This window comes from Brienomyrus brachyistius, unplaced genomic scaffold (assembly GCF_023856365.1).
Source record: "Brienomyrus brachyistius isolate T26 unplaced genomic scaffold, BBRACH_0.4 scaffold45, whole genome shotgun sequence".
Classification (NCBI taxonomy): domain Eukaryota; kingdom Metazoa; phylum Chordata; class Actinopteri; order Osteoglossiformes; family Mormyridae; genus Brienomyrus; species Brienomyrus brachyistius.
Window position 1 is genome coordinate 1,029,217 of NW_026042320.1, and position 13,937 is coordinate 1,043,153.

General features: G+C 49.8%; 1 protein-coding gene across 11 annotated transcripts in view; it reads left to right on the forward strand.

Annotated features, from left to right (window-relative positions):
* LOC125723030 (NACHT, LRR and PYD domains-containing protein 3-like) overlaps positions 1-13,937 on the forward strand; it is a 325,815-nt gene that overhangs the window by 78,742 nt on the left and 233,136 nt on the right. For 5 of the 11 annotated variants that reach the window (XM_048999426.1, XM_048999427.1, XM_048999430.1 and 2 more), the window contains 2 exons: positions 13,295-13,468; positions 13,789-13,835. The exons of 4 other annotated variants lie outside the window; for them this stretch is intronic. In XM_048999426.1, the coding sequence (XP_048855383.1) occupies positions 13,295-13,468; positions 13,789-13,835 (221 nt within the window). The remainder of the gene's footprint in view (positions 1-13,294; positions 13,469-13,788; positions 13,836-13,937) is intronic. 2 more of the 11 variants (XM_048999431.1, XM_048999436.1) reach the window with 1 other exon arrangement.

Sequence of the window (13,937 nt, forward strand, 5' to 3'; positions counted from 1 at the left end):
CAGCTGCGTGACTTACAGATGTTATACCAAGCATTTCTGTATGTAGCAAAGTCTATCCATATTGTGGTTTTCTTTATACAGATCTCTACTCAGATTTATCTAGACCTTGTTCTTGTGTCTCTGTGTCTTTGTGTGTTGTGACAATCATTACATAAGCAATTTCCTCCGGGATCAATAAAGTTTTCTGATTCTGACACTGCGTCTTTTAACTCCGCAAATTATGACCAGCACTGGGGGAGGGCGTTTTACTCCAGCCGTTGTTATAATGACTCTGATAGAGTCAATACACTTTAACACTGCGGATTTAACACTGGGAATTTTACTGTGTATCGATGTCATTAAAAAATGCAGATTTTCCAAGACCATCCTTTGTGGAATGAACCAACAAAAGCTAGAATGTTCTAGTTTGCCTTAATACTGGGAAAACTGCTCAGAAATTGATTTCGGCTGTGGATACTGGAGGAAGAATTTCAGTAAATACTGGGAGTGATACGTGGCCCTGTGGGTTTGGACACTGCCTGTGAGAGAAAGGTTGTTGGTTCAGATCTCCTGGCTGGCAGTGACATAAATCCTTAGGCCCTTAATGCCAGTCACTGCAGGCGCACTGGATGCTCTCACCTGCCTTTGTCTTTTATGAAGAACGAGACTGGACAGGCAAAAAGACAATACCATGAGAATGAATGAAGAATTACTATTTATAAATATTTATTTTAAACAAATATGAAATCTGAAAGGACTGGTATTTCTGCGACTAGTATTTAAACTTGGGGTATCCTGAAATAAAAGAACGGGGCCTGTGTCACACAGCTGGATTTCTTACTTAGCTGAATATCACTGATTCCATGAAGTGGCAGACCATGGAAAGTAACAGAGCAGAGTTGCTGAGTGCCGAGGCACATAGTGCATGAAAGTCACCAATACTCTGCTGAATCAATAACTGCAGAGCTACAGACTTCCCCTGGAGCAAAGACTGTGCACCGTGAGCTTCATGCAATGGGCTTCCATGCTCGAGTAGCTGCATGCAAGCCTCACATCACTAAGCATAATGCCAAGCACTGGATGGACAGCTGTAAAGCACGCTGCCACTAGACTCTGAAGCAGTGTGAATGTGTTCTGTGGTGTGACGGCAGTCTGATGCATGAGTCTGGGTTTGGCAGATGCCAGAAGGATGTTTCCTGTCTGACTGCACTGTGCCAGAGATTATGAGCCAGGCCTTCACATCCAGTGTCAGTGCCAGACCTCATAAATGCTCCTCTGAATGAACGGGCAAAGTCCCACAGATACTCCAGAATCTTGTGAGAAAGACTTTCCTGAAAAGTGACAGCTGCACAGGGGGGACCAGCTCCATATTGATGCCCCTGGATTTAGGATGGGACGTCATAAAAGCTCCTGTAGGTGTAATGACCAGGTGTCCCAATACTTTTGTCCATGTAATATATTCTGGTCTGTGTGTGAATAATAACTCGGCTCCTGTTTCAGGCTGAACAGCTGTAATCTCACAGAGAAATGCTGTGAGTCACTGGCTTCAACTCTCAGATCAAACTCTTCCCCCCTGAGAGAGCTGGACCTGAGTGACAATGACCTGCAGGACTGAGGAGTGAAGCTGCTCTCTGCTGCACTGGGGGACTTGCACTGTAAACTGGAAATATTGAGGTCAGTATTACTGGGTATTCCACACCGTAAATTCGATCTATAGATGTCCAAACATTACCATAATACTGTAGCGTTTTCTGGGTTTTCGCCACCAGGGAGTAATGGAGACAGTCGAGGAACTTTGCTTAACAGGAGAGAAGTCTCCGAGCTTTATTCCATCAGCAAAGAACAGAACAAAAGCACAGCCAAGGCAAGCAAAGGGCCATAAGCTTACTTGCTCGCACTCCTCTTACACACAAAAACCCTGCCCAGATACACAGTACTACCGAGGATCCCGTCCACGGTAGCCTGTGTGCGTTTACACAAAAACCACCCAAACACATTTCCAAACATGCCAGAACCCAATTACATTAACAAATACTAACAACTTCCCCCCCCAAACAACACAAACAACAACAACAGGAATCACAGGTAAACAGATTCTCCCCCTCGGTGGGAGCAATGCATTATGGGTGCCGCCGCCCCCTACAGTCCAACTCCGTTACACTGCCCCCACCTCAGCTGCGGATGTCCCCATACGCAAAGTCCGTAACAAAGTCTGCAAGGCGCCGGGGCCGGCGGCGACGCCTCCGCGGCCGGTCCCCAGCACCACGCTCAAAAGGAGTTGGAGAGACAGGGGACGGGGGCTCGTCCTCAACCTGCCCCACCCCTTGAGTCTCTACCGGCGGAACCGATGGTTGGTAGGGAGCGAGACGGTCCCGGTGGAGGACAACCACCCGCGGCCTTCTCTTCAAACGGACCCGATAGGTTACGTCAGACAGCCTCTCCAACACAACGCACGGGCCCTCCCAATGGGACATGAGCTTGGGTGACAGCCCCCTCTTCCTCATCGGGCTATATACCCAAACTCTTTCCCCGGCAACGAAGTCGCGGCCGCGGGAGCGCACATCGTACGCCCGCCGTTGCTTGGAGCCAGCGTCTGCCAAGGCCCGTCGGGTCAACCCATGGACCACCCTCAATCGCTCCCTTAACTCATAAAAATAGTCCAGCCCTGGCCTACCTGGAAGTTCCGGTTCGGGCGGAGGGCCGAACACCAAATCCACCGGCGTCCTAAGCTCCCTACCAAACAGTAGCGCCGCGGGGGTAGACTGCGTAGACTCCTGCACCGCGGTGCGGTACGACCACAGGACCAGCGGCAGGTGCACGTCCCAGTCTCTCTGGTGCTCGCTCGTGAGGATGGCGAGCTGTGTGGCCAGGGTCCGGTTGAACCGCTCAACCAGACCATCGCTCTGTGGGTGGAGGGGAGTGGTGCGGGTTTTCCTCACCCCCAACCGCGAACAAACCTCGCTGAAAACCTCAGCCTCAAAGTTGCGGCCCTGGTCACTGTGGAGCTCCTCCGGCACCCCGAAACGGGAGAACATCTCGTCCACAAGGACGGCCGCTGTAGTCGCCGCGCTCTGGTCGGGGACCGCATAGGCCTCCGGCCACTTTGTGAAATAGTCCATGGCCACGAGCACGTAGCGGTTCCCCCGGTCTGTCACAGGGAACGGGCCCAGCACGTCCACGGCGACCCGTTCCATAGGAGCCCCCACCCGATAATCCTGCAAGGGGGCCCGGGAGCGCTGTGACGGCCCCTTCTGGGCGGTACAAGTGTCACACTTGTGGACATACAGGGCCACGTCCACGTGACAGCCCGGCCAGTAAAACCGCGCACGCAGACGGTTTAAAGTTTTGGCCGTCCCGTAATGGCCCGCTCCCACCGCTCCATGGACTAGGGGAAGGACCACAGACCGCAGGGACCTGGGGACGATGAGCTGGAGCACTGCCCTCGCGCCATCTGCCTGTGTCCAGCGGCGGTAGATCAAGCCGTCCCTCTCGACCAAGCTGCCCCACTGCGACACGAATGCCTTAAGTTCCAGGTCCCCGTCCGAGACCCCAGCCCACTGCGGATGATGACCGGTCCGTAGCCACTCTGCGACCCGGCCCAAGGTGCTGTCACGGCTCTGCTCCACCCTCAACCGCTGCTCGTCCACCTCCTCAAGGACCTGAGGGCGCGCCGTGCACACCGCGGCCAGCTGCTCCCCCGCGCTGTCCTTCACCTCCGTCCGCTCGCAGAAACGGCACTCCCCCTCTGAGCACGGCCGCCGGGACAGGGCATCAGCGTTGCCGTGCAGGCGGCCCGCTCGGTGCTGAATCTCGAAATCGAAGGTCTGTAAGACCTCCAACCAACGCGCCAGCTGACCCTCCGGTTCCTTGAAACTCAGTAGCCAGGTGAGTGACGCATGATCCGTCCGGAGCTGGAACCTCTGCCCATACAGGTACGGGCGGAAGTGCTTGAGGGCCGCCACCACAGCCAACAGCTCCCGTCGCGTGACACAGTAATTCCGCTCTGCCCGAGAAAGCGCACGGCTAAAGTATCCAACAACGTGCCCCCCCTCCTGAGACAACACGGCCCCCAGCCCCACATCGCTGGCATCGGTGTCCAGCACAAATGTCCCTTTGGGATCCGGGTAATCCAGCACAGGGGCGGAAATCAGTGCGGCTCTCAAAGTCAAGAAAGCACGCTCACAATCACTGTCCCACACGAAAGCTTGCCCCTTTTGTGTGAGACGATGTAAGGGGCTTGCAATCGTGGCAAAGTCCCGCACGAACCGCCTGTAGTAGGAGGCCAAACCCAGGAAGCTCCGGAGCTGGCGGATGTTAGCCGGCACAGGCCAGTCCTTGACAGCGGTAATTTTGGCCGGGTCTGTAGCCACCCCCTTTTCACTGATCACATGCCCCAAGAACGCAGTTTCTCGGCGGAACAAATGACACTTGCGCGGGTGCAGGCGCAGGTTGGCGTGCCGTATGGCGGTGAACACCCCCCGTAGGTTCCCCAGTGCCGTTTCGAAGTCCTTAGCGTGCACTAAAAGATCGTCCAGATAAACCACACAGCACGAACGTGGAATGCCCCTTAAAACCCTGTCCATGAGTCGCTCGAATGTGGCCGGAGCGTTGCATAACCCGAACGGCATCACTCTAAACTGTATTAGTCCGTGCCCAGTGGTGAACGCCGTCTTTGCCCGCGCCTCCGGAGCTAGTTCCACCTGCCAGTAACCGTTCCGCAGATCCAGTGAACTGAACCAGGTAGAGCCGGCAATCCAGTCTAGGGCCTCGTCAATGCGGGGGAGTGGATATGAGTCTTTGTGTGTCACCGCGTTTAGTCTCCGGTAATCCACACAAAATCGCCACGAACCGTCCTTTTTCCTCACCATCACCACCGGTGCTGACCAGGGACTGGAAGACGGCTCGATCACCCCCGCCTCCAACATCTCCTGCACCTTTTGCTCGGCAGGGCCATGCTTGGCCAGCGGTAGTCGGCGCGGCCGAAGGCGGATTGGCTGCGCGTCACCAGTGTCGATGTGGTGCTGGACTAGATTGGTGTGGGTGCAGTCCTTCTCGTCAACTGCGAAAATGTCCATGAAACTGTCCAACAGCCGGCGCAGCTCGAGCTTCTGGGCTGGATTCAGTCCCTCGCAACTGCGTTTAAACAGCTGATCCACTGCTTGCCGATCTGGTGACAGTCCCGTACGCGTGGCACCCTCGGCCGACTCCGAGGGCCGTTCGCAAGTCCGCACCGGCAGAAGAGCCCCGGAAGTATTCCACCCTGGCTTGCGTAAGGGTATTCCCCCAGTTTGTTTCCCGAGCCGTACAACCCCCCGAGCAGTGTCCACCACCGCGCCCATCCGTCGCAACAAGTCCAACCCCAAAATGCACTGGTCCTGAATTCCCCCGATAAGGAACGAGTGTCCAAGAGTGAGTGGGCCCACCATGACCTGCACTGTCCTCCTGACTGGCATAGTCACTCTCTGTCCCGTAACCGTAGTGATTCCCCACCCATCTGTCCCCTCGTCCGCAACAGAGTCAGTATCCGCTAAAAGTCCGGTACGGATCAGCGACACGGTGGAACCGGTGTCCACCAAGGCACGACATGGCACGCCGTTCAGTTTACAGTCCACATAGAATCCGTCCTGACCAGTACGCGCACTAAATCCACAGAGCGGGGAAAAGGGAGCTGAGGCGGGTGGCGGATCCCCCTCGACGCCACCCCGTCTTAGTTTAACTGCTGCTGGGGCACGTGGTCCAAAGGCGTAGGAGCAGGGCAATAGCGAGCGATGTGCCCCAGCTCTCCGCAGCGGAAACACCGACGTCCTGACCCCGGCGTGACGTTCGGAACTCCAGTCCGCTTGGGCGGCTCCGTTGCTCTGCAGACCCTTGCATTGTCGCCGCTCGCCTCGTAGGACACCTGCCGGACCCGTTCCGCCGTGGTGGATGCTGTGCGCTTGTCCGCCAGGATGTGCTCGGCCCGCTCAGCCACGTCCACGGCCTGCTCTAGGGTGCAGGGTGCGGAGAGCCGCACATATTCCCGCAGCCGCTCCGGCCGAAGACCGCGTAGGAAGGCCTGTAACGCTAGCTCTTCCTGGATGGCCACCGGGAAGTCTGGATGGCCCCGCTGTGCCAGCTGTCGAAGGTCGGAGGAGAAGGCGCCTAGTGTCTCACCGTCGCGGCGTTGCTTGGCAACTAGCTGGGCACGGGCGTCCTCCAGGCAAACCCGCTGGCCAAACCGGCGCTGTAGGGCACTCTTGATGGCGGGCCACGAGCTCTGTTCGTGCGGCAGGAGATCGTCCAGGACCCGCAGCGCCTTCCCCTCCAGGGTTAACGCGACCCGGACCGCCGTCTCTGCCGAAGTCCAGCCGTTGAACTCCGACGCCAGCCGCACTTGGGTCAGGAAGGAGTCCGGCGGCTCATCACCCTTGTACGGCGGAAGTTTCACCGTCGAGCCGCCGGGCTGTCGGGGCCGCTCAGTGGCGTCATCTTCTGCCGGCCCTCGGCGCGCGCTCAGCTGCCGGAAGGCTGGGCCAGCCGCGCTAGACCCCACCGGAGGACCCTCAGCTGTCCTTTGATGCTCTGTGCCCCTTGGAGTCTTCTTCTTTGGTCTGGCTCCTTCTAGCCGCCGGATGAGCTCTTCGATTTCCTCGAGCGTCGAAATCTCCATGATCCCACTTCTGACACCAATGTAGCGTTTTCTGGGTTTTCGCCACCAGGGAGTAATGGAGACAGTCGAGGAACTTTGCTTAACAGGAGAGAAGTCTCCGAGCTTTATTCCATCAGCAAAGAACAGAACAAAAGCACAGCCAAGGCAAGCAAAGGGCCATAAGCTTACTTGCTCGCACTCCTCTTACACACAAAAACCCTGCCCAGATACACAGTACTACCGAGGATCCCGTCCACGGTAGCCTGTGTGCGTTTACACAAAAACCACCCAAACACATTTCCAAACATGCCAGAACCCAATTACATTAACAAATACTAACAACTTCCCCCCCCAAACAACACAAACAACAACAACAGGAATCACAGGTAAACAGATTCTCCCCCTCGGTGGGAGCAATGCATTATGGGTGCCGCCGCCCCCTACAGTCCAACTCCGTTACAATACTTTAACGGATTTTATATTAAAGAAAACCAAATCAAACATTGCCTGTTTTAAAATAATTCACCCAATAATACATGCTTTTATTTTGGGTACCTGCTGCATGGGCACCTTCCTGTGTCACATAAGCTGCTTGTCAACTATAAGAGATGAGTCTCTCCTGTAATCAGCTCTCACTGCACTGCACAGATCTGTGTGGACGTAAAATATCTGCATTGTCTCTCAAATAATATAAATACAAAACAAGACATGAACCAGGCAGGCCGGAACGAGAACTTACACAGCCTGACATTAGCTGCTGGGGATGTTCACATCTCCTCCTTTCAGAGTTACTAGTCAGTTTGGGGACAGCTGGCGGAAAGATAGCTGACTACTGCAGTGGAAGCTATTTCATTTCTCTGACTATGCTACAGAAGGATTCACATATAATTTTCATATTGCTTATCAAAATTATAAATCTGTACTTATTGACATTGTCACCACTTTATGTAAAAGCTGAAATGAAAACAATCAGCGAATGTCAGCTATATTTTGTGTGGAGAAGAAATGGAACTGTTTTAAGAAAATTAATTAAAAACCTTTAGGTCTGTCCACAGATACAATAGGGTTGTGTAAACTTTTGACTGTACACATTCACCTACTGCCAGTGTTTTCACAGACAGAACATAGCACACTCTGTACCCCCCTCTTTGATCATCAGTGATTCTCCTAGGCAGTCGGATGAGGGTGTTTCTGAGCTCTGTTATGATCATGGTTCTGGATTTGAAGGTTAATCTTTCCCAGGTTAGTCCCCTGTAGTGGGTAAGGAGGCAGGAGACACCGGGTTGCAGTGGACACCCCCAAAGGTGTATTTTAGGGGTAAGGGGGGGACATTTAGGAAGGGCAGCCAGAGTGAGGAGGCTGGCTCCTCCCTCACGCACCTGGGCCCGGCTCCATGGTTTCTGGCTGAGCAGGTGGGAGGCCGCAGTCCCTTCTGGGTGGTCATCCTCCAGGCGTCTGTGTTCAGAGACAGAGAGAGAGAGGACAAGCAGATTGCTCACCAGTCACCCTCTCCCCCTCCTGCCCACGATGCAGGCTTTGAGCTATGCTGGGGGAGTTGATCCCACCCCCTCTCTGGGGCTATTATCAGCTGTCAGCCGCCTCCTCACTTCCTCACGGGTGGTTCTGTATCTGACAGTGGGGATCTTGTGGTTTCTGTCTGGCGCTGTGGTACTGATCATGCTCTTTTAGGATTTAGCCGACTTTCCCGCACCTGTGGTGTTACACTGTTGCTCTTGGCGTCACTCCAGCACCTCATCCTCACTGTCATCAGAGCTCTTCTGGTGGCAGGACTGTGGATGAGGGAGTCCAGTTGTTCTAAGTTTTATGCAGTGGGTTGCTGTCACTGGATGGTTTCATTTTGATCATTTATGTCTGTTACTATACAGTCACTGAGAGTAAAAGGTGACCTTCAGTGGACAGTGTGTGGCGGCTGCAGGATCAGAGGCATGCAAGCAAACCCGTGTGTAGAATATTTCCCCTGATTAGTAGCTATTTATCAGAAACATGGAGAACAGGGATGGAGGCAAAGGAGGAAGTGCTGAGGGATGTTTAGTCTGGGGAGTCCAGGCGAGTCGCTGGTCACAGTCAGGCCACAGCTTTTGGAACGTCAGCACTGGCATTTTCACAATTTGCCACCACCTGTACCTTTATTTTGTGATGTACTTTCTACAGGCTATCAGGTTGTAAAGTGTCAGAGAAAGCCTGTTCATATCTGGCTTCAGCTCTGAGGTCAAACCCCTCATGCCTCAGAGAGCTGGATCTGAGCTACAATGACCCAGGAGACTCAGGAGTGAAGCTGCTCTCTGCTGTACTGGAGGATCCCAGCTGTAAACTGGAGAAGCTGAAATGAGTAGAAAATAAACTCAAACTTCTTTGTATAGAACATGTTCATACACCAAGGTCATTAAATACGCTTCACAGAAAAGAGAAATAAAGTGCATAAAGTAAAAACAGATAAAGTAAGCGTAGGAATAAATATGAAAAATTAAAAGAACATGTAACATTTAATAACAGATATTAAAAGTGACAAAGTGCCAGACACATCAATTCTGATGACGTACAGTTGTGAACCATCAAACTGTGGCATGGGCTGCTCTGGTGCCAGTTGCACTTATGAACACCCCTACGGTGTTTGTTATGGACAGATTGTCTTCCGAACAGGAATCCAATAACAGAGCACAACACTGGTTCAGATTGCCCAGGCTGTTCCTCCTAGTCACACCCCTCCTGGTTTCACTGTCGCTACCCATGTGAGTGTTAAAATCTCCCAGTAGAATAGTGAAATCCCCAGAAGAAGGTGCTGTCCTGCACCCCATCCAAGATCTCCAAGAAGAACCCACTGATATAACCCCACACTGTCATAGCCGAGAGCCGACCATTGTGGGTCCAGGCATTATTAATGGTAATTAAAGATAAGGATGCCATTACTTTAGCTAAATGTATCTCATCACTTTATGAAAATCCTTTCTTATACTTTTAATTTTACATTTTGTTATCAGTAATATCCCTGCTAAAGAATACAGGACCCTCAAGTCTCACGCATTGACTGTGAGACACACCCATTTCAAACAGTTCACACACACACACACACACGCCACACCTTGTGTTTCTCATGCTGAGCAGTAACGGATTACGCCCACCAAGGTATCTTCTATTAAAGAATTAATGGACGATGCTCAGGTAAACGGAGTGGAGTTTTCTGCCGAGTTCATAACTGTTCATAACTGTTCAGAACTGTCCTGAGTTATACAGCATTCATAGCCAGCTACAAGCCAATAAAAAAATAGCATGTTGTTCCAAAATATTTTATTTATTAATTTATTTTTATCGGTTGTATATACAAACAACAATGACAAATAAACAAATGCATAACAAATTCCATCATGTACAACTTAGCTTAGTAATAAAACAAAAAACAGATAGACAAGAAAAAGACATTTTCCAGTAAGACTAACACATTCAAGACACTAGGGACCGTGTAAAAGACATAATGTTTGAATTATATTTGTTCATTTCTTTGCATCCTTCTTTACCATATATAACAGTCAAATAAAGAGAGCTCTTTCCGGAATGTGCAATGCAAAGGCACTGATTTCAAACACCTTAAAAAATTAGGCTAATAATAATATTATGTTAATTATCAATTCAGAATCTTCCATTATCATCACATAACATCAGCCATTCTAATTTCTGCCAGACCAAAAATCTTTGGATGTAACCAATAGTGCAAATCTTCCCAAAATGCCACAGTGTATTTACATAGAAAACCAAATACTCTGTTGTCTCAATTTCTTCCTTAATGAAAACACACTCATTCTGGTTTATCTCAAATCTGAGTCTTAAGAATTCTCTAGAAGGGTAAATTCCACTGAAGATCAAATGGATCTCCTTTGCTTTGGGGATACAGGAAATGCACAATGCGTGGTATGAATGTTACAAAGAGCTGATTTGCAAAAGTATTTTGAAATTGAGTTTCTGAAAGAAATTCCAAAATAAATGATGATCCTGCTGCAGCACGTTATTACATGGATGCACGCACAGATGGAGGGCAGGAAAGGTGGAGATTAACAAGGTCCAATGAATATGGTGGGCAGGGATCTCAAGCCTCACACATTGACATTTTCATTGACATGTTCTCTCTGTTGCGGTCAGGGAAGAGCTTCCGCTCCCTGAAGGCCAACACAGAGAGACTGAGGAGGAGCTTCTACCCGCAGGCGATAAGGTCTCTCAACAACACACAAACACAGAACTAATACAACCTGTTAACGTCAATGGACACTATGGACACTATGGACACTCTCATGCACATCTACACTCACATCTGAACTCACATGGTTATGTTTACATTCTGGACCTTTGCACAAAGACACTTTAATAAGGCATCTTAAGACACTTTTTCCATGCATACTTGCACACCATACTTCCTCCACCTAATTTCAATTTAAAAGAAAATTTCTATTGTACAGTATATTTCTATTTTTATTTCTATTTTATGTACAGTATACTTCTATTTCTATTTTTACTTCTATTTTATGTACAGTATACTTCTATTCATATTTTTATTTCTATTTTTATTCTAGTTAAGTTAAAATTTTTCTATCGTATTTCTTCTATTCATATTTATTTCTTACGACAAGCTTAATTCTCTTTTAGGTCACTGGAGGTCGCGTAAGCATTTCACTACATATCGTACTGTGTATGACTGTGTATGTGACAAATAAAATTTGAATTTGAATTTGACTGGGAGACACACGTTTCACACTCCAAACATCTGATGAAACTTGAGAGCCTTGAGAATATGTCTTTTATAAAAAATAAACTGGACAGGACAGCCCATAATACATTTCAGCAGCAAGAAAATGAACAAATATGGTTGGGATGTAACAAAATACATGTAAAGGCACTATGTATTCAGAATACAAATATAGAATACAGTCACCTTTTTACAAAATAACCCTAGGTTAATTTTAAGTTATAAGGTATAAGGTTACCCCAGATAACTGAGAAATCCTGCTTTGTGTAACACCCGACTGCTGATCCATCCATCCAACCATTAACCGAGGTCGGGTCGTGGGGGCAGCAGTCTCAGCAGGGAAACCCAGACTTCCCTCTCCACGGCCACTTCATCCAGCTCCTCTGGGGGAATCTCGAAGTGTTCCCAGGCCAGCTAAGAGACAGTCCCTACAGTGTGTCCTGGGTCTTCCCCGGGGCCTCCTCCCAGTGGGACAGGCCTGGAACACCTCTCTAGGGAGGCGTCCTGGAGGCATCCTAATCAGTCGTCCAAGTTCCTCCCGAATGACCGAGCTCCTCACCCTATCTCTAAGGGAGAGTCCAGCCACCCTGTGAAGGAAACTTATTTCAGCCGCTTGCACTCGCGATCTCATTCTTTCGGTCATTACCACAGGTCGTGACCATAGGTGAGGGTAGGAACGTAGATCGACTGGTAAATCGAGAGCTTTGCCTTTTGGCTCAGCTCCTTCTTCACCATGACAGACCGATGCAGCGCCCGCATTACTGCTGACGCCGCACCGATCCGCCTGTCGATCTCCCGCTCCATCGTTCCCTCATTCATGAATAAAACCCCGAGATACTTAAACTCCTCCACTTGGGGAAGGACCCCATCCCCAACCCGGAGAGAGCATTCTACCCTTTTCCGGCTGAGGACCATGGTCTCGGATTTAGATGTGCTGATTCTCATCCCAGCCTCTTCACACTCGGCTGCGAACTGTCCCAGTGAGAGCCGAAGGTCACGGTCTGATGAGGCCAACAGAACCACATCATCTGCAAAAAGCAGAGACCTAATCCTGAGGTCACCGAACCGGACACCCTCAACGCCCTGGCTGCGCCTAGAAATTCTGTCCATGAAAACTATGAACAGAATCGGTGACAAAGGGCAGCCCTGATGGCCCATGTGGACCAGGCTCTGGCACCGGTCATACAGGGACCGAACCGCCCTTAAAAGGAAGCCCGGTACCCCATACTCCCGGAGCACTCCCCACAGGACTCCCCGAGGGACACGGTCGAATGCCCTCTCCAAGTCCACAAAACACATGTAGATTGGTTGGGCAAACTCCCATGAATCCTCCAAAAACCCTGCGGAGAGTATAGAGCTGGTCCACAGTTCCACGGCCAGGGCGAAAACCACACTGCTCCTCCTGAATCCGAGGTTCAACTATCTAACGGACCCTCCTCTCCAAAACCCCCGAATAGACCTTACCAGGGAGGCTGAGGAGTGTGATCCCCCTATAGTTGGAGCACACCCTCCAGTCCCCCATCTTAAAAAGCGGGACCACCGCCATGGACTGCCAGTCCAGAGTCACTGGCCTCGATGTCCACGCAATGCTGCAGACAAAGAAAAATTACAATTATGTTGCAATTTAGAACTTAAATATGTATGCTGAGTTTAACAAAAGTTTTGGATAAATATATAATGGATACCAATCAAAACTAGGGTGATTATTAATATGCTTTTTAGATGCTAGTGACAGTGACCTGCAGGATTCAGGAGTGGAGCTGCTCTCTGCTGGACTGGGGGACTTACACTGTAAACTGGAGAAACTGAGCTCAGTATTACTGGATATTCAAGACTGTAAACTGTGATTATTGGAAGAAGTTGCATTTACTTAAAACTAATACTTGTAATGGTGATCTTATTTATTGTGGATTTTTCTGTCTCTCTCTCTGCAGGCTGTCAGGCTGTAGAGTCACAGAAGAAGGCTGTTCTTCCCTGGCTTCAGCTCTGAGGACAAACCCCTCACACCTGAGAGGGCTGGATCTGAGCTACAATCACCCAGGAGACTCAGGAGTGAAGCTGCTCTCTGCTGTACTGGAGGATCCCAGCTGTAAACTGGAGAAGCTGAAGTGAGTACAGAGTGTGTGTCTGACACACTACAGATACTTATGATTTGTTTTTATATTTTTTTGTTGTTGTTTATATTATTTGTTTTTATATTTGTTCTTGTATTTATTGATTTGTTACATGTCTCTTTCTCTTGTCTGCACTGAAAAAAACTGGAGCCACGTCATCTCATCTCTCTATGTACCTGTACAGTATATAGCAGAGATGACAATAAAGTTTACTTTCACTACTTTGACTTTGACTACTTATGCATGTATGTGAAGAAGAGGCACCAATAAATAAATGGATACAGCAGTACTATGTCATTCTGATTCTCCTATAGTGTGGATCACGGTGGAGAGTGCAGGACCAGACCAGGCTTACAGAAATGTAAGTGTCTTTGCATGTTTTTATTAATAATACCATGAATACTATGTTATGGTTGTATTCACACAATTGTTGTGATGAGTGTGGCATTTTGCACTGTGTGTA